This window comes from Oncorhynchus keta, chromosome 27 (genome assembly GCF_023373465.1).
Source record: "Oncorhynchus keta strain PuntledgeMale-10-30-2019 chromosome 27, Oket_V2, whole genome shotgun sequence".
Classification (NCBI taxonomy): domain Eukaryota; kingdom Metazoa; phylum Chordata; class Actinopteri; order Salmoniformes; family Salmonidae; genus Oncorhynchus; species Oncorhynchus keta.
The window spans coordinates 20,000,979-20,027,847 of record NC_068447.1 but is presented as its reverse complement, the minus strand read 5'-3'; the positions used below and the strand labels follow the sequence as shown (position 1 = coordinate 20,027,847).

The 26,869-nt window shown below is 44.9% G+C and overlaps 1 protein-coding gene across 4 annotated transcripts in view; it reads right to left on the bottom strand.

Moving 5' to 3' along the window:
• The window catches only part of LOC118371511 (sodium/potassium-transporting ATPase subunit beta-1-interacting protein 3-like), a 163,589-nt gene that overhangs the window by 89,330 nt on the left and 47,390 nt on the right, over positions 1 to 26,869 (bottom strand). For all 4 annotated transcript variants that reach the window (XM_052481889.1, XM_052481891.1, XM_052481892.1 and 1 more), the window contains exons 2-3: positions 14,025 to 14,162; positions 3,967 to 4,047 (exon numbers count right to left, since the gene is read on the bottom strand). In XM_052481889.1, the coding sequence (XP_052337849.1) occupies positions 3,967 to 4,047; positions 14,025 to 14,162 (219 nt within the window). The remainder of the gene's footprint in view (positions 1 to 3,966; positions 4,048 to 14,024; positions 14,163 to 26,869) is intronic.

The window sequence follows — 26,869 nt, the reverse complement described above, 5'->3', positions numbered from 1 at the left end:
AGTGTAGTTGACCACTAGTGTAGTTGACCTGTAGTGTAGTTGACCAGTAGTGTAGTTGACTTAGTGTAGTCAGAGAGAATAGGGCCTACCTTGGTCAACTACTGTACCTGTTTACCTGTAGTGTAGTTGACCACTAGTGTAGTTGACCTGTAGTGTAGTTGACTTGTGAGTCAGAGCGAATAGGGCCTACCTTGGTCAACTACTGTAGTTGACCTGTAGTGTAGTTGACTTGTGAGTCAGACCGAATAGGGACTTGTGAGTCAGAACCTTGGTCAACTACTGTAGTTGACCTGTAGTGTAGTTGACTTGTGAGTCAGAGCGAATAGGGCCTACCTTGGTCAACTACTGTAGTTGACCTGTAGTGTAGTTGACCTGTAGTGTAGTTGACTTGTGAGTCAGAGAGAATAGGGCCTACCTTGGTCAACTGCTGTAGATGATCTGTAGTGTAGTTGACCAGTAGTGTAGTTGACCTGTAGTGTAGTTGACTTGTGAGTCAGAGCAAATAGGGCCTACCTTGGTCAACTACTGTAGTTTACCTGTAGTGTAGTTGACCACTAATGTAGTTGACCTGTAGTGTAGTTGACCAGTAGTGTAGTTGACTTGCGAGTCAGAGAGAATAGGGCCTACCTTGGTCAACTACTGTAGTTGACCTGTAGTGTAGTTGACCACTAGTGTAGTTGACCTGTAGTGTAGTTGACCAGTAGTGTAGTTGACTTGCGAGTCAGAGAGAATAGGGCCTACCTTGGTCAACTACTGTAGTTTACCTGTAGTGTAGTTAACCACTAGTGTAGTTGACCTGTAGTGTAGTTGACTTGTGAGTCAGAGCGAATAGGGCCTACCTTGGTCAACTACTGTAGTTGACCTGTAGTGTAGTTGACTTGTGAGTCAGAGCGAATAGGGCCGAACCTTGGTCAACTACTGTAGTTGACCTGTAGTGTAGTTGACTTGTGAGTCAGAGCGAATAGGGCCTACCTTGGTCAACTACTGTAGTTGACCTGTAGTGTAGTTGACCTGTAGTGTAGTTGACTTGTGAGTCAGAGCGAATAGGGCCTACCTTGGTCAACTACTGTAGTTGACCAGTAGTGTAGTTGACCAGTAGTGTAGTTGACCTGTAGTGTAGTTGACCTGTAGTGTAGTTGACCAGTAGTGTAGTTGACTTGTGAGTCAGAGCGAATAGGGCCTACCTTGGTCAACTACTGTAGTTGACCTGTAGTGTAGTTGACCAGTAGTGTAGTTGACCAGTAGTGTAGTTAACCTGTAGTGTAGTTGACTTGTGAGTCAGAGCGAATAGGGCCTACCTTGGTCAACTACTGTAGTTGACCTGTAGTGTAGTTTACCTGTAGTGTAGTTGACCACTAGTGTAGTTGACCTGTAGTGTAGTTGACTTGTGAGTCAGAGTGAATAGGGCCTACCTTGGTCAACTACTGTAGTTGACCTGTAGTGTAGTTGACCTGTAGTGTAGTTGACCTGTAATGTAGTTGACCTGTAATGTAGTTGACCAGTAGTGTAGTTGACCTGTAGTGTAGTTGACCTGTAGTGTAGTTGACCAGTAGTGTAGTTGACCTGTAGTGTAGTTGACCTGTAGTGTAGTTGACTTGTGAGTCAGAGCGAATAGGGCCTACCTTGGTCAACTACTGTAGTTGACCTGTAGTGTAGTTGACCTGTAGTGTAGTTGACCTGTAGTGTAGTTGACCAGTAGTGTAGTTGACTTGTGAGTCAGAGCGAATAGGGCCTACCTTGGTCAACTACTGTAGTTGACCTGTAGTGTAGTTGACCTGTAGTGTAGTTGACCTGTAGTGTAGTTGACCAGTAGTGTAGTTGACCTGTAGTGTAGTTGACCAGTAGTGTAGTTGACCTGTAGTGTAGTTGACCTGTAGTGTAGTTGACTTGTGAGTCAGAGAGAATAGGGCCTACCTTGGTCAACTACTGTAGTTGACCTGTAGTGTAGTTGACCTGTAGTGTAGTTGACCTGTAATGTAGTTGACCAGTAGTGTAGTTGACCTGTAGTGTAGTTGACCTGTAGTGTAGTTGACCAGTAGTGTAGTTGACCAGTAGTGTAGTTGACCTGTAGTGTAGTTGACTTGTGAGTCAGAGCGAATAGGGCCTACCTTGGTCAACTACTGTAGTTGACCAGTAGTGTAGTTGACTTGTGAGTCAGAGAGAATAGTGTAGTTGACCTAGTCAGAGCGAATAGGGCCTTGGTCAACTACTGTAGTTGACCTGTAGTGTAGTTGACCTGTAGTGTAGTTGACCTGTAGTGTAGTTGACTTGTGAGTCAGAGCGAATAGGGCCTACCTTGGTCAACTACTGTAGTTGACCTGTAGTGTAGTTGACCAGTAGTGTAGTTGACCAGTAGTGTAGTTGACCTGTAGTGTAGTTGACCTGTAGTGTAGTTGACTTGTGAGTCAGAGTGAATAGGGCCTACCTTGGTCAACTACTGTAGTTGACCTGTAGTGTAGTTGACCTGTAGTGTAGTTGACCTGTAATGTAGTTGACCAGTAGTGTAGTTGACCTGTAGTGTAGTTGACCTGTAGTGTAGTTGACCAGTAGTGTAGTTGACCAGTAGTGTAGTTGACCAGTAGTGTAGTTGACCTGTAGTGTAGTTGACTTGTGAGTCAGAGCGAATAGGGCCTACCTTGGTCAACTACTGTAGTTGACCTGTAGTGTAGTTGACCAGTAGTGTAGTTGACTTGTGAGTCAGAGAGAATAGGGCCTACCTTGGTCAACTACTGTAGTTGACCTGTAGTGTAGTTGACCTGTAGTGTAGTTGACCTGTAGTGTAGTTGACTTGTGAGTCAGAGCGAATAGGGCCTACCTTGGTCAACTACTGTAGTTGACCTGTAGTGTAGTTGACCAGTAGTGTCGTTGACCAGTAGTGTAGTTGACCTGTAGTGTAGTTGACCTGTAGTGTAGTTGACTTGTGAGTCAGAGCGAATAGGGCCTACCTTGGTCAACTACTGTAGTTGACCTGTAGTGTAGTTGACCTGTAGTGTAGTTGACCAGTAGTGTAGTTGACCTGTAGTGTAGTTGACCTGTAGTGTAGTTGACCTGTAGTGTAGTTGACTTGTGAGTCAGAGCGAATAGGGCCTACCTTGGTCAACTACTGTAGTTGACCTGTAGTGTAGTTGACCAGTAGTGTAGTTGACCAGTAGTGTAGTTGACTTGTGAGTCAGAGCGAATAGGGCCTACCTTGGTCAACTACTGTAGTTGACCTGTAGTGTAGTTGACCAGTAGTGTAGTTGACCTGTAGTGTAGTTGACTTGTGAGTCAGAGCGAATAGGGCCTACCTTGGTCAACTACTGTAGTTGACCTGTAGTGTAGTTGACCTGTAGTGTAGTTGACCAGTAGTGTAGTTGACCTGTAGTGTAGTTGACCTGTAGTGTAGTTGACTTGTGAGTCAGAGCGAATAGGGCCTACCTTGGTCAACTACTTGTGTTGGTCAACTACTGTAGTTGACCTGTAGTTGACCTGTAGTGTAGTTGACCAGTAGTGTAGTTGACCTGTAGTGTAGTTGACTTGTGAGTCAGAGCGAATAGGGCCTACCTTGGTCAACTAGTGTGTAGTTGACCTGTAGTGTAGTTGACCAGTAGTGTAGACCTGTGACTTGTGAGTCTTGTGAGTCAGAGCGAATAGGGCCTACCTTGGTCAACTAGTGTAGTTGACCTGTAGTGTAGTTGACCAGTAGTGTAGTTGACCTGTAGTGTAGTTGACTTGTGAGTCAGAGCGAATAGGGCCTACCTTGGTCAACTACTGTAGTTGACCTGTAGTGTAGTTGACCTGTAGTGTAGTTGACCTGTAGTGTAGTTGACTTGTGAGTCAGAGCGAATAGGGCCTACCTTGGTCAACTACTGTAGTTGACCTGTAGTGTAGTTGACCTGTAGTGTAGTTGACCAGTAGTGTAGTTGACCTGTAGTGTAGTTGACCTGTAGTGTAGTTGACTTGTGAGTCAGAGCGAATAGGGCCTACCTTGGTCAAGTCTCCCACATCCAGGTAGTAACAAATGATGAAGACATTCCAGGCCACCCAGAGAGCCATCCACACTGTGTACTGTATAGGACACAAACACAACACCGGTTAACTACATATTAACTACATGCATGGTGGAATATATACACACTTACAGACACATGGGTTCATAAAACATCAGAACACATCATACACTGAAATAGGTCAGAACAGAAATGAAAGATCTCTGTGTGAATGCTGTTATGGAACACACTCTACACTGCACTTCACTGTTCATTGATGTGTAATACCCCCTCTGGCCTTCATGCTAAAGCTGCTGTTAGTCCATTAAGACTTGAAGGAGATGGGTTTTAAACCAGCTGAGGGGCATAAACAGGTCTAAGATATAATTAAATTAACAGTGTTAACAAAGGGTCTATGTTACAAACAACAAACTAAAGAAAGTCGCACACTCCATATATAAACCCCCATGTAATTTATTGGGTTTTTACCAACGTTTCTGCATCACTGTACCTTCTTCAGGGTGATGTCATGAATACTTGAACCAGGTTATGTAGACAAACAGTGCAATTAATGTATAATCAGCGTCATCAACAGGGGGAACATATTAGGTGTACGCTAATAAGCTGTAGAAAGAATATATCAATTTATAAGACTTGTTCATAAAAGAAAGAATTGTTCATAAGGGCCTGAAATCAAAGTCAATATTCAGACCACTAGGGGTCAATGTTTTAGATAGGATATCCAGTAAGCCTCCCTTTGTAGTGGTAGGATCTCGACCTCCTCTCCTTGGTAGAGCAGCATGCTCATTGCCTGTGTATTTGAGGGAGGAGATGGGATGGTTAGCTTCAACAAAGTGAGCTGCTACTGGATAGTCTGTGTTCTTACACCTGATTGAGCTGCTGTGTTCAGCTCTGCGTTGTTTTAATTGTCTTTTCTTTTGTCCTACGTAGGCTTTTCCACATAAAGAGGTGATGAGATTGATTACTCCCTTTGTCCCTTTGTCTTGCATGAGATGATACCCCTAACAGGGATCTTTCCACTTGTATGTGGGTGTCTGAAGAAAGATGTTTTATAGTGCTATTGCACTTGTGCGCATGAGCCACATTTGTAGTTTCCATTTGGGATAGGTGTCAAGAGTGTCTGAGTGGGGTCAGGGGGGGCAAGTCAGATCTCGCCTAACTATCTCCAATATTACGAACACCCTTATAGAGCACCAGTGGGGGTCCATGTGTAAGATTGTTTTGTCTGATTGTAGAATATGCCAACACTTTTCAGGATTGCTTTCATTTTCTCCAAACCTTTGGTGCACTTAGTGCAAAAGACGGTTGCATTGTTTTTCTTCTTTGGTTGAGATTTTAGTAATTGTACTCTTGGTTTTTGAGATTTTCATCATAGCAGCTTGGTAGACCATTCTTGAGGGGAAGGGGATGCATACGATCCGCACTTTGTGTATAAGTTTGTGTGTAATGCATCATTCTCTTTGATGATCCATACGTCCAGGTAGTTTATTTTTCTCTCATCAGTCTGCATGGTGAATTTGAGGTTTTCAGAGCTCTCATTTAGTAGAGTTTGGAATTAATTTAGTTCCTGCTGACTTCCTTCCCAGAGCACAAAGACACTATTCACCCCCCTTGGCATTTTTCCAATTTTGTTGCCTTACAACCTGAAATTAAAATAGATTTTTGGGGGGTTTGTGTAAATTACACAACATGCCTACCACTTTGAAGATGCAAAATATTTTTTATTGTGAAACAAACAAGAAATAAGACAAAAAACAGAAAATAACATAAAATATCCACCCTCCAAAGTCAATACTTTATAGAGTCACCTTTTGCAGCAATTACAGCTGTAAGTATCTTGGGGTATGTCTCTATAAGCTTGGCACATCTAGCCACTGGGATTTTTGCCCATTCTTCAAGGCAAAACTGCTCCAGCTCCTTCAAGTTGGATGGGTTCCGCTGGTGTACAGCAATCTTTAATTCATACCACAGATTCTCAATTTGTTTGAGGTCTGGGCTTTGAATAGGCCATTCCAAGACATTTAAATGTTTCCCCTTAAACCACTCAAGTGTTGCTTTAGCAGTATGCTTAGGGTCATTGTCCTGCTGGAAAGTGAACCTCCATCCCAGTCTCAAATCTCTAGAAGACTGAAACAGGTTTCCCTCAAGAATTTCCCTATATTTAGCTCCATCCATCATTCCTTAAATTCTGACCATTTTTCCATTCCCTGCCGATGAAAAACATCGCCACAGCATGATGCTGCCACCCCCGTGCTTCACGGTGGGGATGGTGTTCTTGGGGTCATGAGAGGTGTTGGGTTTGTGCCAGACATAGCGTTTTCCTTGATGGCCAAAAAGCTCAATTTTAGTCTCATCTGACCATCTTCCATATGTTTGGGGAGTCTCCCACATTACTTTTGGCGAACACCAAACATGTTTGCTTATTTTTTTCTTTAAGCAATGGCTTCTTTCTGGCCACTCTTCCGTAAAGCTCAGCTCTCTGCAGTGTACGCCTTAAAGTGGTCCTATGGATAGATACTCCAATCTCCGCTTTGCAGCTCCTTCAGGGTTATCTTTGGTCTCTTTGTTGCCTCTCTGATTAATGTCCTCCTTGCCTGGTCCGTGAGTTTTGGTGGGCGGCCCTCTCTTGACAGGTTTGTTGTGGTGCCATATTCTTTCCATTGTTTAATAATGGATTTAATGGTGCTCTGGGGGATGTTCAACGTTTCTGATATATTTTTTATAACCCAACCCTGACCTGTACTTCTCCACAACTTTGTCCCTGACCTGTTTAGAGAGCTCCTTGATCTTCATGGTGCCGCTTGCTTGGTGGTGCCCCTTGTTTAGAGGCGTTGCAGACTTTGGGGCCTTTCAGAACAGGTGTATATATACTGAGATCATGTGGCAGATCATGTGACACTTAGATTGCACACAAGTGGACTTTATTTAGCTAATTATGTCACTAAGGGGTGGGCCATGGCTACACTCAAAGTCTGACTCAAAAACGAGGTAGTTTTTGGATAATACCAGTACAGTAACTTGTAAGATGCAATCTTTGGATGGAACAAGGGTAGAGTCTGAAGGAAGTGTTGCAGCACCTGCAAGCCTCCAGTGTGTGGGATGTTAGTGAATAAGCTCTCCACATCAAAAGTGGCCAGCAGGGTGCCCTCTGGTATCCTTCCTAAGCCCTCTATTAATGAGATCATGTGACTTTGACATAAGATGGGAGATTCTCAACCATCGGTTTGATGTGGTAATCCATAAATGTTGAAATGTTGGATGTCACAGAGTCAATTGCTGCTACAATGGGTCCACCTGGAATAGGAGACACTTGTTCGTTTAATTTAGCGACTGTATAGAAAGTTCACGGTAGTTTCTGGACTTTGTACCCACCTGCCTGACCATTCTGCCTGCCTTGACCACGAGCCTGTCTGCCACTCTGTACCCACCTGCCTGACCATTCTGCCTGCCTTGACCACGAGCCTGTCTGCCACTCTGTACCCACCTGCCTGACCATTCTGCCTGCCTTGACCACGAGCCTGTCTGCCACTCTGTACCTACCTGCCTGACCATTCTGCCTGCCTTGACCACGAGCCTGTCTGCCACTCTGTACCCACCTACCCACCACCTTACCCTCCCTACTCATCCTAACCTAAAGAAAGTAGAGAACTTACCCTCCCTACAGACATGTAACATGTTGAGTCACCAAATCCCTTCCCTTCTTTTTCAAGAACGCTGACACACAAGTATTCTTCCCTCTATCTGCTCTTTAGTTACTCTCTCCGTTCCACTCATCTCCCTTCTCTTTTCATCCTCCCTCCATTTTCCTAAGAAAGCTGACACTATTCTTTCCTTCTTATCCCTGTATCCTCTCTTGCCTTCGGTTATCCTCCTCCCTCCGACCTCTCACACATTCCTTCCAATCGGTCTTTTCTCTCTCCCTCGCCCTTTGACTTCTTTTCCACATAAACACCCAAATTGAGCTTTGCTAAAATATTTTTTATGTCTTTGTGAATCTTTTATTGTTTGTTAGCTTCATCCATCCTATTTGAAGGAGTATTTATGTCTGAAATAAAACCCTTTTGTGGGGGAAACTCATTCTGATTGGCTGGGCCTGGCTCCCCAGTGGGTGGGCCTGGCTCCCCAGTGGCTGGGCCTGGCTCCCAAGTGGCTGGGCCTGGCTCCCCAGTGGCTGGGCCTGGCTCCCCAGTGGGTGGGCCTGGCTCCCCAGTGGGTGGGCCTGGCTCCCCAGTGGGTGGGCCTGGCTAACCAGTGGGTGGGCCTGGCTCCCCAGTGGCTGGACCTGGCTCCCCAGTGGCTGGGCCTATGCCCTACCAGGCCCACCCATGGCTGCACCCCTCTCCACTCATGTGAAATCCATAGATTTGGGCCTAATACATTTATTTCAATTGACTGATTTCCTTATATGAACTCTTACTCAGTAAAATATTTTAAATGGTTGCATGTTGCATTTCGATTTTTGTTCAGTTTAGAACATTAGTGATCTTCAATCTAGAACCTTCTAGGACATTCCATTGTATTTTTTAAACCTGGTCCTGCAGTGCTACAAGATGACCAGGCATTGGTACTTGGCTAGTACTAACACACCTAATTCAACTAATCAAGAGGTGCTGTAACCCCCTCCCCCCACCCATAACCCCTCAGATTTAACCAAATCCTAAATCCAGCTGGATTTTTGTTGAGGGTTGGCTTTAGGGTGCACTCTGTGTGTGAAATGAATGTAAGTTGAGTCATTAATTAAATGTACTTACTGATAGATTAATAGATGAAGACAACAAACCAATTTGTAAGTCGCTCTGGATAAGAGCGTCTGCTAAATGACTTAAATGTAATGTAAATGTGTTCAGGGAGAGGGATCTTGGGAGTTTGAATAAATGGATAAACTGTTCAATACAATTTGGGCTGACAAGTGTGTGTGTTTGTGTGTGTGTGTGTGTACATATATGTGTTTGTGTGTGTGTGTGTGTGTACATATATGTGTGTGTTTGTGTGTGTGTGTGCATATATGTGTGTGTGTGTGTGTGTGTGTGTGTGTGTGTGTGTGTGTGTGTACATATATGTGTTTGTGTGTGTGTGTGTGTGTACATATATGTGTGTGTTTGTGTGTGTGTGTGTACATATATGTGTGTGTTTGTGTGTGTGTGTACATATATGTGTGTTTGTGTGTGTGTGTGTTCAATTATGTGTGTGTTTGCGTGTGTGTGTACATATATGTGTGTGTTTGTGTGTGTGTGTGTACATATATGTGTGTGTTTGTGTGTGTGTGTGTACATATATGTGTGTGTTTGTGTGTGTGTGTGTGTACATATATGTGTGTGTTTGTGTGTGTGTGTGTGTGTGTGTGTGTGTGTGTGTGTGTGTGTGTGTGTGTGTGTGTGTGTGTGTGTGTGTGTACATATATGTGTGTGTGTGTGTGTGTGTGTGTGTGTGTACATATATGTGTGTGTGTTGTGTACATATATGTGTGTGTGTACATATATGTGTGTGTTGTGTGTGTGTGTGTGTGTGTGTGTGTGTGTGTGTGTGTGTGTGTGTGTGTGTGTGTGTGTGTGTGTGTGTGTGTGTGTGTGTGTGTGTGTGTGTGTGTACATATATGTGTGTGTTTGTGTGTGTGTGTGTGTGTGTGTGTGTGTGTGTGTGTGTGTGTGTGTGTGTGTGTGTGTGTGTGTGTGTGTGTGTGTGTACATATATGTGTGTGTTTGTGTGTGTACATAAATGTGTGTGTGTGTGTATGTGTGTGTTTGTGTGTGTGTGTGTGTGTGTACATATATGTGTGTGTGTGTGTGTGTACATATATGTGTGTGTTTGTGTGTGTGTGTGTACATATATGTGTGTGTTTGTGTGTGTGTGTGTACATATATGTGTGTGTGTGTGTGTGTGTGTGTGTGTGTGTGTGTGTGTGTGTGTGTGTGTGTGTGTGTGTGTGTGTGTGTGTGTGTGTGTGTGTGTGCATATATGTGTGTGTTTGTGTGTGTGTGTGTGTGTGTGTGTACATATATGTGTGTGTTTGTGTGTGTGTGTACATATATGGTAGATAACTTCCGGCGCCGACAGAGATGGCCGCCTCGCTTCGCGTTCCTAGGAAACTATGCAGTTTTTAGTTTTTTTACGTGTTATTTCTTACATTAGTACCCCAGGTCATCTTAGGTTTCATTACATACAGTTGAGAAGAACTACTGAATATAAGATCAGCGTCAACTCACCATCAGTACGACCAAGAATATGTTTTCCGCAACGCGGATCCTGTGTTCTGCCTTACAAACAGGTCAACGGAATTGATTCCATGCAGCGACCCCAAAAAACGACTTCGTAAAAGAGGGAAACGTAGCGGTCTTCTGGTCAGACTCCGGACACGGGCACATCATGCACCACTCCCTAGCATTCTTCTTGCCAATGTCCACTCTCTTGACAACAAGGTTGATGAAATCCGAGCAAGGGTAGCATTCCAGAGGGACATCAGAGACTGTAACGTTCTCTGCTTCACGGAAACATGGCTCACTGGAGAGACGCTATCCGGGCTGGTGCAGCCAACGGGTTTCTCCACGCATCGCGCCGACAGAAACAAACATATTTCTGGTAAGAAGAGTGGCGGGGGCGTATGCCTCATGACTAACGAGACATGGTGTGATGAAAGAAACATACAGGAACTCAAATCCTTCTGTTCACCTGATTTAGAATTCCTCATAATCAAATGTAGACCGCATTAACTACCAAGAGAATTCTCTTCGATTATAGTCACAGCCCTATATATCCCCCCCCAAACAGCCAACAGCCACATCGATGGCTCTGAACGAACTTTATTTAACTCTTTGCAAACTGGAAACCATTTATCCGGAGGCTGCATCTCATTGTAGCTGGGGATTTTAACAAAGCTAATCTGAAAACAAGACTCCCTAAATTTTATCAGCATATCGATTGCGCAACCAGGGGTGGTAAAACCTTGGATCATTGTTACTCTAACTTCCGCGACGCATATAAGGCCCTGCCCCGCCCCCCTTTCGGAAAAGCTGACCACGACTCCATTTTGTTGATCCCTGCCTACAGACAGAAACTTAAACAAGAGGCTCCCACGCTGAGGTCTGTCCAACGCTGGTCCGACCAAGCTGACTCCACACTCCAAGACTGCTTCCATCACGTGGACTGGGACATGTTTCGTATTGCGTCAGATAACAATATTGACGAATACGCTGATTCGGTGTGCGAGTTCATTAGAACGTGCGTTGAAGATGTCGTTCCCATAGCAACGATAAAAACATTCCCTAACCAGAAACCGTGGATTGATGGCAGCATTCGCGTGAAACTGAAAACGCGAACCACTGCTTTTAATCAGGGCAAGGTGTCTGGTAACATGACCGTATACAAACAGTGCAGCTATTCCCTCTGCAAGGCTATCAAACAAGCTAAGCGTCAGTACAGAGAGAAAGTAGAATCTCAATTCAACGGCTCAGACACAAGAGGCATGTGGCAGGGTCTACAGTCAATCACGGACTACAAGAAGAAACCCAGCCCAGTCACGGACCAGGATGTCTTGCTCCCAGGCAGACTAAATAACTTTTTTGCCCGCTTTGAGGACAATACAGTGCCACTGACACGTCCTGCAACGAAAACATGCGGTCTCTCCTTCACTGCAGCCGAGGTGAGTAAAACATTTAAACGTGTTAACCCTCGCAAGGCTGCAGGCCCAGACGGCATCCCCAGCCGCGCCCTCAGAGCATGCGCAGACCAGCTGGCCGGTGTGTTTACGGACATATTCAATCAATCCCTATACCAGTCTGCTGTTCCCACATGCTTCAAGAGGGCCACCATTGTTCCTGTTCCCAAGAAAGCTAAGGTAACTGAGCTAAACGACTACCGCCCCATAGCACTCACTTCCGTCATCATGAAGTGCTTTGAGAGACTAGTCAAGGACCATATCACCTCCACCCTACCTGACACCCTAGACCCACTCCAATTTGCTTACCGCCCAAATAGGTCCACAGACGATGCAATCTCAACCACACTGCACACTGCCCTAACCCACCTGGACAAGAGGAATACCTATGTGAGAATGCTGTTCATCGACTACAGCTCGGCATTCAACACCATAGTACCCTCCAAGCTCGTCATCAAGCTCGAGACCCTGGGTCTCGACCCCGCCCTGTGCAACTGGGTACTGGACTTCCTGACGGGCCGCCCCCAGATGGTGAGGGTAGGCAACAACATCTCCTCCCCGCTGATCCTCAACACGGGTCCCCACAAGGGTGTGTTCTGAGCCCTCTCCTGTACTCCCTGTTCACCCACGACTGCGTGGCCACGCACGCCTCCAACTCAATCATCAAGTTTGCGGACGACACAACAGTGGTAGGCTTGATTACCAACAACGACGAGACGGCCTACAGGGAGGAGGTGAGGGCCCTCGGAGTGTGGTGTCAGGAAAATAACCTCACACTCAACGTCAACAAAACTAAGGAGATGATTGTGGACTTCAGGAAACAGCAGAGGGAACACTCCCCTATCCACATCGATGGAACAGTAGTGGAGAGGGTAGCAAGTTTTAAGTTCCTCGGCATACACATCACAGACAAACTGAATTGGTCCACTCACACTGACAGCGTTGTGAAGAAGGCGCAGCAGCGCCTCTTCAACCTCAGGAGGCTGAAGAAATTTGGCTTGTCACCAAAAGCACTCACAAACTTCTACAGATGCACAATCGAGAGCATCCTGGCGGGCTGTATCACCGCCTGGTACGGCAACTGCTCCGCCCTCAACCGTAAGGCTCTACAGAGGGTAGTGAGGTCTGCACAACGCATCACCGGGGCAAACTACCTGCCCTCCAGGACACCTACACCACCCGATGTTACAGGAAGGCCATAAAGATCATCAAGGACATCAACCACCCGAACCACTGCCTGTTCACCCCGCTATCATCCAGAAGGCGAGGTCAGTACAGGTGCATCAAAGCTGGGACCGAGAGACTGAAAAACAGCTTCTATCTCAAGGCCATCAGACTGTTAAACAGCCACTGACCCAACTCCAGCCACTTTAATAATGGGAATTGATGGGAAATATGTAAATATATCACTAGCCACTTTAAACAATGCTACCTTATATAATGTTACTTACCCTACATTATTCATCTCATATGCATATGTATATACTGTACTCTATATCATCGACTGCATCCTTATGTAATACATGTATCACTAGCCACTTTAACTATGCCACTTTGTTTACTTTGTCTACATACTCATCTCATATGTATATACTGTACTCGATACCATCTACTGTATGCTGCCCTGTAGCATCACTCATTCATATATCCTTATGTACATATTCTTTATCCCCTTACACTGTGTATAAGACAGTAGTTTTGGAATTGTTAGTTAGATTACTTGTTGGTTATTACTGCATTGTCGGAACTAGAAGCACAAGCATTTCGCTACACTCGCATTAACATCTGCTAACCATGTGTATGTGACAAATAAAATCTGATTTGATTTGATTTTGATTATATGTGTGTGTTTGTGTGTGTGTGTACATATATGTGTGTGTGTGTGTGTGTGTGTGTGTGTGTGTGTGTGTGTGTGTGTGTGTGTGTGTGTGTGTGTGTGTGTGTGTGTGTGTGTACATGTGTATGTGTGTGTGTGTGTGTGTACATATATGTGTGTGTTTGTGTGTGTGTGTGTACATATATGTGTTTGTGTGTGTGTACATATATGTGTGTGTTTGTGTGTGTGTGTGTACATATATGTGTGTGTGTGTGTGTGTGTGTGTGTGTGTGTGTATACATATATGTGTGTGTTTGTGTGTGTACATATATGTGTGTGTTTGTGTGTGTGTGTACATATATGTGTGTGTTTGTGTGTGTGTGTGTGTGTGTGTACATATATGTGTGTGTTTGTGTGTGTGTGTGTGTGTGTGTGTACATATATGTGTGTGTTTGTGTGTGTGTGTGTGTGTGTGTGTGTGTGTGTGTGTACATATATGTGTGTGTTTGTGTGTGTGTGTGTGTACATATATGTGTGTGTTTGTGTGTATGTGCGTGTTTGTACTCACCACTACAATGTAGCGTGGTCGGTATTGTATGGTGCCGAAGAGGCCGAGGATGACGATGATGATGTGGAAGAAGTTGGCCAGGATGGGCGCCCACTGGTACCCCAGGAAGTCAAACACCTGTCTCTCCAATGCCACCAACTGCAGAGAGAGAGAGGCAAAAAGGGAAAGAGGGGAAAAGGGAGAGAGGGGGGAAGAGAAAGAGGAAGGGAGAAAGGGAAGAGAGGGTTAAGAAAGACTGAACTTGGGTGATGAAGGTAAATTACATCCAAATGAGCAAGGAATCTCCAAAGTACAATATAGGCAAGGTCCATTACCCAACCAACCACAATGTGCAACAACAGTATCCTAAAATCGAATGTGACACCTCCATCCACATCCAAACGAAAGAATGCATCAGTGTAATCATCCATTCAGCATTTAATCAGTCTTATTTCCACCCAGCCCTAAATCACTGAATGTCACTGTGAGATGTGGCCTCGGAACACAATACTCCTCCAGCTGAGACTTTATATTGCCCAGAGGGACACAGATCTACACAAATACAGCTTTCATCCAGCTAACACAAACCCTTAGGGCCAACTTCCTGCACACACATACACTACACACATACACTACATGACCAACAGTTTGTGGATGCCTGCACTCTTCTGGGAAGTGTTAGTGAGCATTAGTGAGGTCGGGTACTGATGTTGGGCGATTAGCCCTGGCTCGCAATCGGCATTCCAATTCATCCCAAAGGTGTTCAATGGGTTTGAGGTCAGGGCTCTGTGCAAGCCAGTCAAGTTCTTCCACACCGATCTCGACAAACCATTTCTGTATGGACCTCGCTTTGTGCACGGGGCATGCTGAAACAGGAGAGTCTTCTCAATCAATCAATCAATCAATCAATCAATCAAATAGATTTATAAAGACATTTTACATCAGCCGATGTCACAAAGTGCTATACAGAAACCCAGCCTATAACCCCAAACAGAAAGCAATGCAGATGTAGAAGGGTACTAAAAAATGTCTGCAGAATTGAAGGTCCCCAAGAACACATTGCCCTCCCATCATTCATAAATGGAAGAAGTTTGGAACCACCAAGTCTCTTCTTAGAGCTTTCTGCCCGGCCACACTGAGCAATTGGGGGAGGGTCTTGGTCAGGGAGGTGACCAAGCACCCAATGGTCACTCTGACAGAGCTCCAGAGTTCCTCTGTGGAGATGGGAGAACCTTCCAGAAGGACAACCATCTCTGCAGCACTGCACCAATCAGGCCTTTATGGTAGAGTGGCCAGGCAGAAGCCACCCCTCAGTAAAAGCCTCATGACAGCCCACTTGGAGTTTGCCAAAAAGCACCTAAAGACTCTCTGACCATGAGAAACAAGATTCTCTGGTCTGATGAAACCAAGATTTAACTCTTTGGCCTGAATCCCAAGATTCACGTCTGAAGGAAATCTGGCACCATCCCTACGGTGAAGCATGGTGGTGGCAGCATCATGTTGTGGGGATGTTTTTCAGCGGCAGGGACTGGGAGACTAGTCAGAATTGAGGGAAAGGTTAATGGAACAAAGTTCAGGGAGATCCTTGATGAAAAATTGCTCCAGAGCACTCTCCAAACTATTGCCACAAAGTTGGAAGCACAGAATCATCTAGAATGTAACTGTATGCTGCAGCATTAAGATTTCCCTTCATTGGGACCAAAGGGCCTAACCTGAACCATGTCCAGAGTCCAATGGCAGCGAGCTTTTCACCACTCCAGCCGACGCTTGGCTTTGCACATGATCTTAGGCTTGTGTGCGGCTGCTCGCCCTGGAAATCACTTTCATGAAACTCCCGGTGAATAGTTATTGTGCTGACGTTTGGAACTCAGTGGTGAGTCTTGCAACCAAGGACAGACGATATTGACACGCTACGCGTTTCAATACTCAGCGGTCCTGTTCTGTGAGCTTGTTGGAAAGGTCACTATGACTGTTTCATGTTGAAAACCACTGAGCTCTTCAGTAAGGCCATTGTATTGTCAATGTTTGTCTATGGAGATTGTATGGCTGTGTGTTTGATTTTATACACCTTTCAGCTGAATCCACTCATTTGAAGGGATATCCATATACTTTTGTATATATAGTGTAGCTGCAACAACACAAACATTCTCAGCTCGAACACTTATAGCCAGAGTGCTTGGAGTCGGTGTAAGTTATGAGAGAAAAGGCATTTAGTGAAATAAACAATGACATATTCAAAAGAAAGAACAAGGTTTTCCAAACCTCCTGCCAGGAGCCTCCAGGTCAGTAATGGGACGATTATGGGATAACAGGGCCTTTTGTAATAACACCTCACCACTGATCCAGGGCAATTATTATTAAACAACAAATTCAAAAATGCACAACACACACACACACACACACACACACACACACACACACACACACACACGGCTATAAGCCTACCACAATAAAAGGAGGAAAACACATTCTGCCTCCCCTCCAGGCTGCCAGTGCTTTGTCAATAAAAAAAACAAGTAAGTTGCACCTTTTAGACGGCGAGTCCCTATACGCATCAACTCCATAGTGTTCTGGGAGGAACCACAGGAAGAATGGAGTATGGTACAGGTGTTTAATTATAATTCTGTCACTAGGGAGCAGTGTGTGTGTGCCTGTGGTGACAGTGTGTTTGTGGCGTGTGTCGACATGCCAGCGCCAGCCAACCACACTATGATGGATGAGGGAGAGAGGAATCCTGTCGCCGTGACGATGACAGACACACACAACATATACAGCCAATATCGCTGTTGTTAATGACATGGAAACGTTAACATGGGCCTTGATAAGCAGATTCGGGTGTGACAGGAGGAGAAAGAAGAAGAGAATGAGATGGTGAGAGGCAATCAAATGCTCCTTGAAAATTACAAATAAAATCTTTTAAAAAAACTTGGATGGGCTATGTGTGGTGTATGTGGTTTCTTCCCCGGGCCGAGTGTGGTGTATGTGGTTTCTTCCCCGGGCCGAGTGTGGTGGATGTGGTTTCTTCCCCGGGCCGAGTGTGGTGGATGTGGTTTCTTCCCCGGGCCGAGTGTGGTGGATGTGGTTTCTTCCCCGGGCCGAGTGTGGTGGATGTGGTTTCTTCCCCGGGCCGAGTGTGGTGGATGTGGTTTCTTCCCCGGGCCGAGTGTGATGTATGTGGTTTCTTCCCCGGGCCGAGTGTGGTGGATGTGGTTTCTTCCCCGGGCCGAGTGTGGTGGATGTGGTTTCTTCCCCGGGCCGAGTGTGGTGGATGTGGTTTCTTCCCCGGGCCGAGTGTGGTGGATGTGGTTTCTTCCCCGGGCCGAGTGTGGTGGATGTGGTTTCTTCCCCGGGCCGAGTGTGGTGGATGTGGTTTCTTCCCCGGGCCAAGTGTGGTGGATGTGGTTTCTTCCCCAGGCCAAGTGTGGTGGATGTGGTTTCTTCCCCGGGCCGAGTGTGGTGGATGTGGTTTCTTCCCCGGGCCAAGTGTGGTGGATGTGGTTTCTTCCCCAGGCCAAGTGTGGTGGATGTGGTTTCTTCCCCAGGCCAAGTGTGGTGGATGTGGTTTCTTCCCCAGGCCAAGTGTGGTGGATGTGGTTTCTTCCCCAGGCCAAGTGTGGTGGATGTGGTTTCTTCCCCAGGCCATGTGTGGTGGATGTGGTTTTTTCCCCAAGCCAAGTGTGGTGGATGTGGTTTCTTCCCCGGGCTATGTGTGGTGGATGTGGTTTCTTCCTGGGCCATGTGTGTTGGATTGTGTTTTTGATTCTGCAGCTCAATCGTGTGGGAATATGTGTGTCTGTCTCGATAACAATTGTTCTCAGAAAGCAGAAACAGTTTTAATAATGGAAAACAAATTGTAACAGACATCCTGTATGAATCACATCTCACCTTCCCTCTTTAAAAACACCCCTTTGTTTTATCGGGTGAGTCAAAGCTCCTGGCATAGGCTGTGTGTGTGTGTGTGCGCGTTGCTGTGTGAATCAAATAAATAATTCTACCCTGACGAACACACGTGATTTATACGAACCTGGACGGTCCCCCCATCAGTGTGTATGTGTGTGTCGGGGATTACCTTTTTATCTTTTAAAAAATTATTTTTAATTTCACCTTTATTTAACTAGGCAGGCTAGTTGAGAACAAGTTCTAATATAATAATAATAATAATAATAAGTTCTCATTTGTAACTGCAACCTGGCCAAGATAAAGCAAAGCAGTGTGACACAGACAACAACACAGAGTTACACATGGAGTAAACAATAAACAAGCCAATAACACAATAGACAAGTAAATGACACAATAGAAAAAAGAAAGTCTATATACAGTGTGTGCAAAAGGCACAAGGAGGTAGGCAATAAATAGGCCATAGGAGTGAATAATTACAATTTAGCAGATTAACACTGGAGTGATAAATGAGCAGATGATGATGTGCAAGTAGAGATACTGGTGTGCAAAAGAGCAGAAAAGTAAATAAAATAAAAACAGTATGGGGATGAGGTAGGTAGATTAGGTGGGCTATTTACAGATGGACTATGTACAGCTGCAGCGATCGGTTAGCTGCTCAGATAGTTGATGTTTAAAGTTGGTGAGGGAAATAAAAGTCTCCAACTTCAGTGATTTTTGCAATTCGTTCCAGTCACTGGCAGCAGAGAACTGGAAGGAAAGGCGGCCAAATGAAGTGTTGGCTTTGGGGATGATCATTGAGATATACCTGCTGGAACGTGGGCTACGGGTGGGTGTTGTTATCGTGACCAGTGAACTGAGATAAGGCGGAGCTTTACTACCTAGCATAGACTTATAGATGACCTGGAGCCAGTGGGTCTGTTGATGAATATGTAGTGAGGGCCAGCCGACTAGAGCATACAGGTCGCAGTGGTGGGTGGTATAAGGTGATTTGGTAACAAAATGGATGGCACTGTGATAGACTGCATCCAGTTTGCTGAGTAGAGTATTGGAAGCTATTTTGTAGATGACATCGCCGAAGTCGAGGATCGGTAGGATAGTCAGTTTTACAAGGGTAAGTTTGGCGGCGTGAGTGAAGTAGGCTTTGTTTTACGAAATAGAAAGCCAATTCTAGATTTGATTTTGGATTTGAGATGTTTAATATGAGTCTGGAAGGAGAGTTTACAGTCTAGCCAGACACCTAGGTATTTATAGTTGTCCACATGTTCTAGGTCGGAACCGTCCAGGGTGGTGATGCTAGTCGGGTGGGAGGGTGCGGGCAGCGAAAGGTTGAAAAGCATGCATTTGGTTTAACTGGCGTTTAAGAGCAGTTGGAGTCCACGGAAGGAGTGTTGTATGCCATTGAAGCTCATTTGGAGGTGAGTTAGCACAGTGTCCAAGGACGGGCCAGAAGTATACAGAATGGTGTCATCTGCGTAGAGGTGGATCAGGGAATCGCCAGCAGCAAGAGCGACAGCATTGATATAATGTATACAGAGAAAAGAGTCGGCCTGAGAATTGAACCCTGTGGTACCCCCATAGAGACTGTCAGAGGTCCGGACAACATGCCCTCCGATTTGACACACTGAACTCTGTCTGCAAAGTAGTTGGTGAACCAGGCGAGGCAGTCATTAGAAAAACCAAGGCTATTGAGTCTGCCGATAAGAATACGGTGATTGACAGAGTCGAAAGCCTTGGCCAGCTCGATGAACACGGGTGCACAGTACTGTCTTTTATCGATGGCGGTTATGATATCGTTTAATTTTAGCAAAGCTCACCTTGAGGGTGGCTTAGGTGCACCTGTGATCGGCTCGGAAACCAGATTGCACAGCGGAGAAGGTACAGTGGATTTCGAAATGGTCAGTGATCTGTTTATTAACTTGGCTTTCGAAGACTTTAGATAGGCAGGGCAGGATGGATATAGGTCTGTAATAGTTTGGGTCTAGGGTGTCACCCCCTTTGAAGAGGGGGATGACCGCGGTAGTTTTCCAATTTTTAGAGTTCTCGGACGATACGAAAGAGAGGTTGAACAGCCTGGTAATAGGGGTTGCAACAATCAGCTGGGCTAGACAATCTGGACCCTCTCTTTCTAAAACTATCCGCTGCCGTTGTTGCAACCCCTATTACCAGGCTGTTCAACCTCTCCTTTGTATCGTCCGAGATCCCTAAAGATTGGAAAGCTACCGCGGTCATCCCCCTCTTCAAAGGTGTATTTGGAGAGCAAGTTGGTCAGGATAATGTCTATGAGGGTGCCCATTTTTACGAATTTAGGGTTGTACCTGGTGGGTTCCTTGATGCTTTGTGTGAGATTGAGGGCACTTAGCTTAGATTGTAGGACTGCCGGGGTGTTAAGCATATCCCAGTTTAGGTCACCAAACAGAATGAACTCTGAAGCTAGATGGGGGGCTATAAATTCACAAATGGTGTCCAGGGCATAGCTGGGAGCGAGGAGGGTCGATAGCAGGCGGCAACAGTGAGAGACTTATTTCTGGAGAGATTCATTTTTAAAATTAGAAGTTCAAACTGTTTGGGTATAGACCTGGAAATTATGACAGAACTTTGCAGGCTATCTCTGCAGTAGATTGCAACTCCTCAACCTTTGGCAGTTCTATCTTGACGGAAAATGTTGTAGTTGTGTATGGAAATCTCAGAATTGTTGGTGGCCTTCCTAAGCCAGGATTCAGACATGGCAAGGACATCAGGGTTGGCGGAGTGTGCTAAAGCAGTGAGTAAACCAAACTTAGGGAGGAGGATTCTGATGTTGACATGCATGAAACCAAGGATTTTTCGACCACAGAAGTCAACAAATGAGGGTGCCTGGGGACATGCAGGGCCTGAGGAACAGAGGAGGAGTAGGATGAGGGTACGGCTAAAGGCTATCAAAACTGGTCGCCTAGAGTGTTGGGGAGAAAGAATAAATAGAAGGAGCAGATTTCTGGGCGTGGTAGAATAGATTCCGGGCATAATGTGCAGACAGGGGTATGGTGGGGAGCGGGTACAGCGGAGGTAAGCCCAGGTACTGAGTGATGGTTGTATCTCTGGATAAGCTGGTTATAATGGGTGAGGTCACCACATGTGTGGGAGGTGGGACAAAGGAGGTATCAGAGGTATAATGAGTGGAACTAGGGGCGCCATTGTAAACTAAAACAATGATAACTAACCTAAACAACAGTATACAAGGTATATTGACATATGAGAGAGACATACAGCGTGGCATAAAGTAATCACAGGTGTTGATTTGGAGAGCTACCTAAGACAACAACGGGTGAGACAACAACAGCTAATCAGCTAAAACTACAGGTAAAATGGTGATGAATGGGCAGAGAGGGTCAGTTAACTACATACAGAGCCTGAGTTCGCGGCTGGGGCCGACAGATAAACAAAAAAATAAACAGAATGGAGTACCGTGATTAATGGACAGTCTAGCAGGCATCAGCTATGTAGCCAAGTGATCATAGGGTCCAGGGGGCAGCAATAGATGGAACAGGGAAGCCGCGGAGTAGTCGCTACTACGCTAGCATGCGGGCGCCACGGCATTTAAAGTTAGTAGCCCGGGGCTAGTAGAAGCGTCTGCTCCGATGTCCGACGGAGGCCGGTTGAAGGCACAGGGGATAGAGATCAGTCGGCAGACCAGGCGTGGTGGTGCGGTGGCGCGCCGTGTCGACTAAGGATCCAAGCCAGATGGCGAAAGAGGTATTGTAGTTGTAGTAATTTAGTTTTCTAGCCGGGAGATGCGCCTGGCCCACGGCTAACTGGTGCTAGCTTCGTGGCAGGGGCGTTAGCCACTATAGCCACTCGGTAGCAGCGGTGATCCGGTGCCAAGGTCCAGAGCTTACGGCAAGGAGCCGGTGGAGTAGTGTGTTCTAGCAGTGTTTTTGTGGAATCCGGGTGAACAACTGAGTAGGCTGGGAGGTGGGCCTCAGGGATAGCTTCAGTACTGGGTAACTCGGTTGGTGCTAGCTAGCTGTGAAGATCAGGAGTATTGGTCCAGGGATTACGGCAGGAATCCGGCATTGTAGTGGAGAAACATTCCGATAGTGGTAGGCTGGCGAGTATTATCCAGGCAAAAAAAAAGGGCTGGTATCTGTGCAGAAGGTAAAGGCCGCTAGCAGTGGCTAACAATGACTAAATAGCTTGTAACAAATTAGCTGGTTAGCTTCTGATGGCTAGGAGGTTCTTGATATAAGGTCTAAAAATTGAAAATAATAGCGGTTCCATATCACATTCGGTGACACAGGTTACCGGAAGGTATAATTGAACTAAAATGGAGAAGAGATTGAAAATAAAATTGAAATATATACAAAAAAGACGAAAAATACAAAAGTACACGAGAGGACGAACAAAATACGTCTGCACTGCTACGCCATCTTGGAACGCAACCATCTCACAGAAGTTTTATTGAGGTCATTGTTTGTAGAAAAGGTCACCTCACCTGGTGTTGCAGCTAAAGTATGAATCACATTCTACTATCAACAGACACAGGCGACATAGAGGAGATCTTTTCAGGGGTTTGGTTCAGTTGCTATTAGAAAAAGTGCTACGCGTAGGCTATATCAAAGAAAGTTGATCTTATCTGCTTCTCTCTGCTTCTTCCCTGTATCAGTAAAACCACTATCTATGTCACAGCTTCCTGTTCTTAACACATCTCAGTGTGTGTTGGTGGTGTTATCTCCAACACTCATACCCTAATGACTTAGTTATCAGACCAGGAAGAGATCAAACGTCTTTCCTCTTACACGCGTGATCTTCTCATCACGGTCTTATCCGTTTCCCATTCTCTCTCCTCCTTGACTGTGATGTTTAGGAGGCAAGGGCTTTGGGATGATTGAAATGGTTTTAGTCTTTGATGTGCTCCGAACGTCTTGTGAAAATGACAGGAAAGATCAAACTCCGTTACAAAGCTGTGTGTGTATATAGAGAGAAAGGAGAGGAGGGAGATGGATAGAGCGAGAGAGACCACAGAAAGAGCGAGAAAGAGATAAAGAGGAGAGAGAGATAAAGAGAGGAGAGAGACCAGAGAAAGAGAGAGAACGAGAGAGAATAGAGAGACCAGAGAAAGAGAGAGAGAGAAAGAGAGAGAGAGAGAAAGAGAGAGAGAGAGAGAGAAAGATTGTGATTTACAATATCTGTTTATGATGAGGTATCGTGTAGCAGTACAGGTGATTGATTGAAGTTTAGCTTTCAGCGATTGTTTTATGGAAGAGAAGAGAGAGCGAGAGAGAGAAAATGTGAGCTAGTAGGAGAGACCAGAGAAAGAGAGCGAGAGAGCGAGAAATAGAGATAAAGAGGAGAGAGATAAAGAGAGGAGAGAGAGACCGGAGTAAGAGAGGATAGAGAGACCAGAGAAAGAAGAGAGAGAGAAACACATTGGACAGAATTTCCAAAAAACTGATTAAACGAGAATGCTATTTGCCCCTAAACAGAGAGTACACAGTGGCAGAATACATGAACACTGTAACTGACCCAATATTAAGGAAATCTTTGAATTTGTACAGACTCAGTGAGCATAGCCTTGCTATTGAGAAAGGCCACCGTAGGCAGACCTGGCTCTCAAAGAGAAGACAGGCTATGTGCACACTGGCCACAAACTGGGCTGCACTTTCTAATCAACTGCCAAATGTATGACCATATTAAAGACACATATTTCCCTCAGATTACACAGATCCACAAATAATTTGAAAAAACAAATCCAATCCATCTACTGGGTGAAATACCACAGTGTGCCATCAAAGCAGCAAGATTTGTGACCTGTTGCCACAAGAAAAGGGAAATCAGTGAAGAACAAACACTATTGTAAAAACAACCTATATTTATGTTTATTTATTTTCCATTTTGTACTTTAACTATTTGCACATCATTACAACACTGTAAATAGACATAATATGACATTTGGAATGTCTTTATTCTTCTGGAACTTTTGTGAGTGTAATGTTTACTGTTAATTTCACGTGATTTGTCAATTTAAACATATGTTTCCCATGCCAATTAAGCCCCTTAAATTAAAATTGAATTGAGAATAGAGAGAATGAGAGAGAGACCAGAGAGAGAGAGACCAGTGTCATGACTGTCCTGTGAGGATCAGAATGGGTCAGATCAGACTGGTGGGGGGGTGACGGTAACCAGGCCTCTCTCCTTCCCACAGAGGGGAGGAGGGGAGCTGCTGGATGGTCAACCATTCACACCCGGTTGTAAATTACAAGAGAGAGAGACTCTCTCTCTTACTCTTTAGTATCAACCAAAGGAATGGTTTTGTTCACAGATACTTTTGCCCGCCCAAAACTCTAACGTTAAAAAAAGTGATAATGGAACAATATTTTTAACATCATGTGGGAAGTGGTCAGTGGGGAACTATGGAAAACAAGTGTAATATTGGTTTTCATTTTGTGATGTTTTTAAAAACTGTAAGGACCAAACACTGTAACTTGGAAAGGATAACCCCTTTACAAGTTTTTTAAAGATATGAATGTGTTTTTACTTCTAATCATATCCTTTGCACATTAAGTAGCCACGCCCTGAGTAAGGTCAGAAGAGTGTGTCTGACGGACAGAGGCGTCCCCTTTGGCCAGAGTACATAAAGCCTTGGTAACAAAATGAACATTAGACCAGAAAAGCGTGGAGCGATAGCTTCATGCTGGAAATGGTTGAAACGTTGAACCTCAACACGAGGTGAAGAAATAAATTCACCTTCCTTTAGATCCGAGAGACGAAGAGCTGCAGCTCTGGCCCGAATCCTGAATACCAACACAAGGAGGAAAAGGCGAGACGCTCACCCCAGACAATCACTGGTCTGATATCGAGAAAAGTGAATCATTGAATCTAAGTGAGACTATCCTACTACGCTCATCACCAATGGGAACCGTCGACATGGCTGGTTATCTTCCAGAGTGAACAACAGTAGAAGCCTTGAAAGGGGAGACCCCTTTCGGACAATCAGAGCCATACAGCTGAAAGGCCAACAACTTTCCCGAAAAGGCTTACTTCAGACCGAGATAAATGACGAACAACGACATTTCACATGCAAATACATTCATCATTTCTTATTCCAAACGGGCGGTGGTTCATGTGCAAAGTATATGGTTAATGGGAGAATAGTTATAGAATGTGTCCCTTTTTCTCTCTCTGCCCCCCTCCCGCCTCTCCATCTATGTTGCAACAAGCCGTCATATCTTGTCAGTCCACTAGAGACCTTTGACTCATGTAAGAGTGTGTGTTTATTATTAGTTATTATTTAGTTAGCTAGTAAATAAATGATTAAACAAATTTGTGTAGTACTGAATAATGTGCAAGGCTGGGTTTTTTCAGATCCAAGAAGGCTACGATCGTTCAGAATGAGTATTTGATAAGATGTAATGAAACCTGTTAAAGATAGGGCTGACTACTGCCCCCTTTGGAGGAATTGCGTGCCCATAGTAAACAGAAAAAAAATCTGTCCAAAATTGCTAATATATGCATATAATAATTATAATTGAATAGAAAACACTCTAAAGCTTCTAAAACCGTTCAAATTATGTCTGTATGTAAAGCAGAACTCTCAGGGCAGCCATTCTCCCAAACTCTCTCTTGTCATCAAGAAAGTTGGGACAACTTTGATGTCATCGCCCCCACCCTTCCCAAGCAGCTACAGATCTGGGAACAGTTTCTATGTCTTCAGCGCGATGTCTGCTTTCAATGGGGTTTGTCATTGTGAGAATCGCGCGCTGCCTCCACTTTTGGCGGGCTGAAACCTTCAGGTCACGCGAAAATACATGCACTTTGATGCGCTCGTCGGGTCCAGAGCTCTCTTTCTTCCAGGGTTGACCAAACGACGTGTGTTTGTCTGTTCGAGCTAAGGATTGGTTTGCGTGTTCAGAACATGTTAAAGCTTGATTCTGCACTTAGTTTGACCAGTTTCGTCGACATATAATATGTAATTTTGAAGTTTAGATGCGCATCCACTAGAATTTTGGCTGCATTTCAGACGGAATTTGTAGTGTTTGATAGCCCAAAGACACAGACTTGAAAACCAAACACAGTTTTTGGTAATGATCGAAGAACATCAAAGGTAAGGGAATATTTATGTGGTTATTTTTGTGTTTCTGTGGAGTCCAACATAGTGGAGACATAATGCTAATGTGTGAGCGCCGTCTCATATTATAGCCTAGTGAAAATAAATGTAACACAGCGGTTGCATTAAGAAGAAGTGTGTCTTTCTATCTATATGTAGAACATGTATATTTAGTCAAAGTTTATGATGTGTATTGCTTGTTATCTGACGTTATCTGCCGGAGCTATCGTCATTTCTCCGGACATTTGAGTAGCATTTTTTTAACATTGCGTCATTGTAAACAGAGATTTATGGATATAAATAGCATATTATTGAAAAAAACAAATGTACTGTGTAACATGTCCCTATTACTGTCATCTGATGAAGATTTTCAAAAGGTTAGTGAATTATTTTTCTTTGAATCCTGTGTTTGTTGATTGCATATTTTGTTCAACTTGGCTATTCAAATTAGCTGTGTCTTTGGTGGTGGTTTGACATAAATATGTGCTATGTTTTCGCCGTAAAACATTTTAGAAATCTTGCTGGCTGGATGAACAAGGTGTTTATCTTTCATTTGAGCTATTGGACTTGTTAATGTGTGGAGGTTAAATATTTCTAAGAATATTTTTGCATTCCATGCGCCACCGTTCCAGCTGAACGTGGGAGGGGTCGTTCCCAAAAGGGAACCCTACCCCGTCAACAGGTTAATGAACAGAAAGGCACTGGAGCAACGAACCACCCTTGCCGTCTCTGCCTGGCCGGTTCCCCTCTCTCCACTGGGATTCTCTGCCTCTAACCCTATTACAGGGGCTGAGTCACTGGCTTACTGGTACTCTTCCATGCCGTCCCTAGGAGGGGTGCGTCACTTGAGTGGGTTGAGTCACTGACATGATTTTCCTCTCCCCCC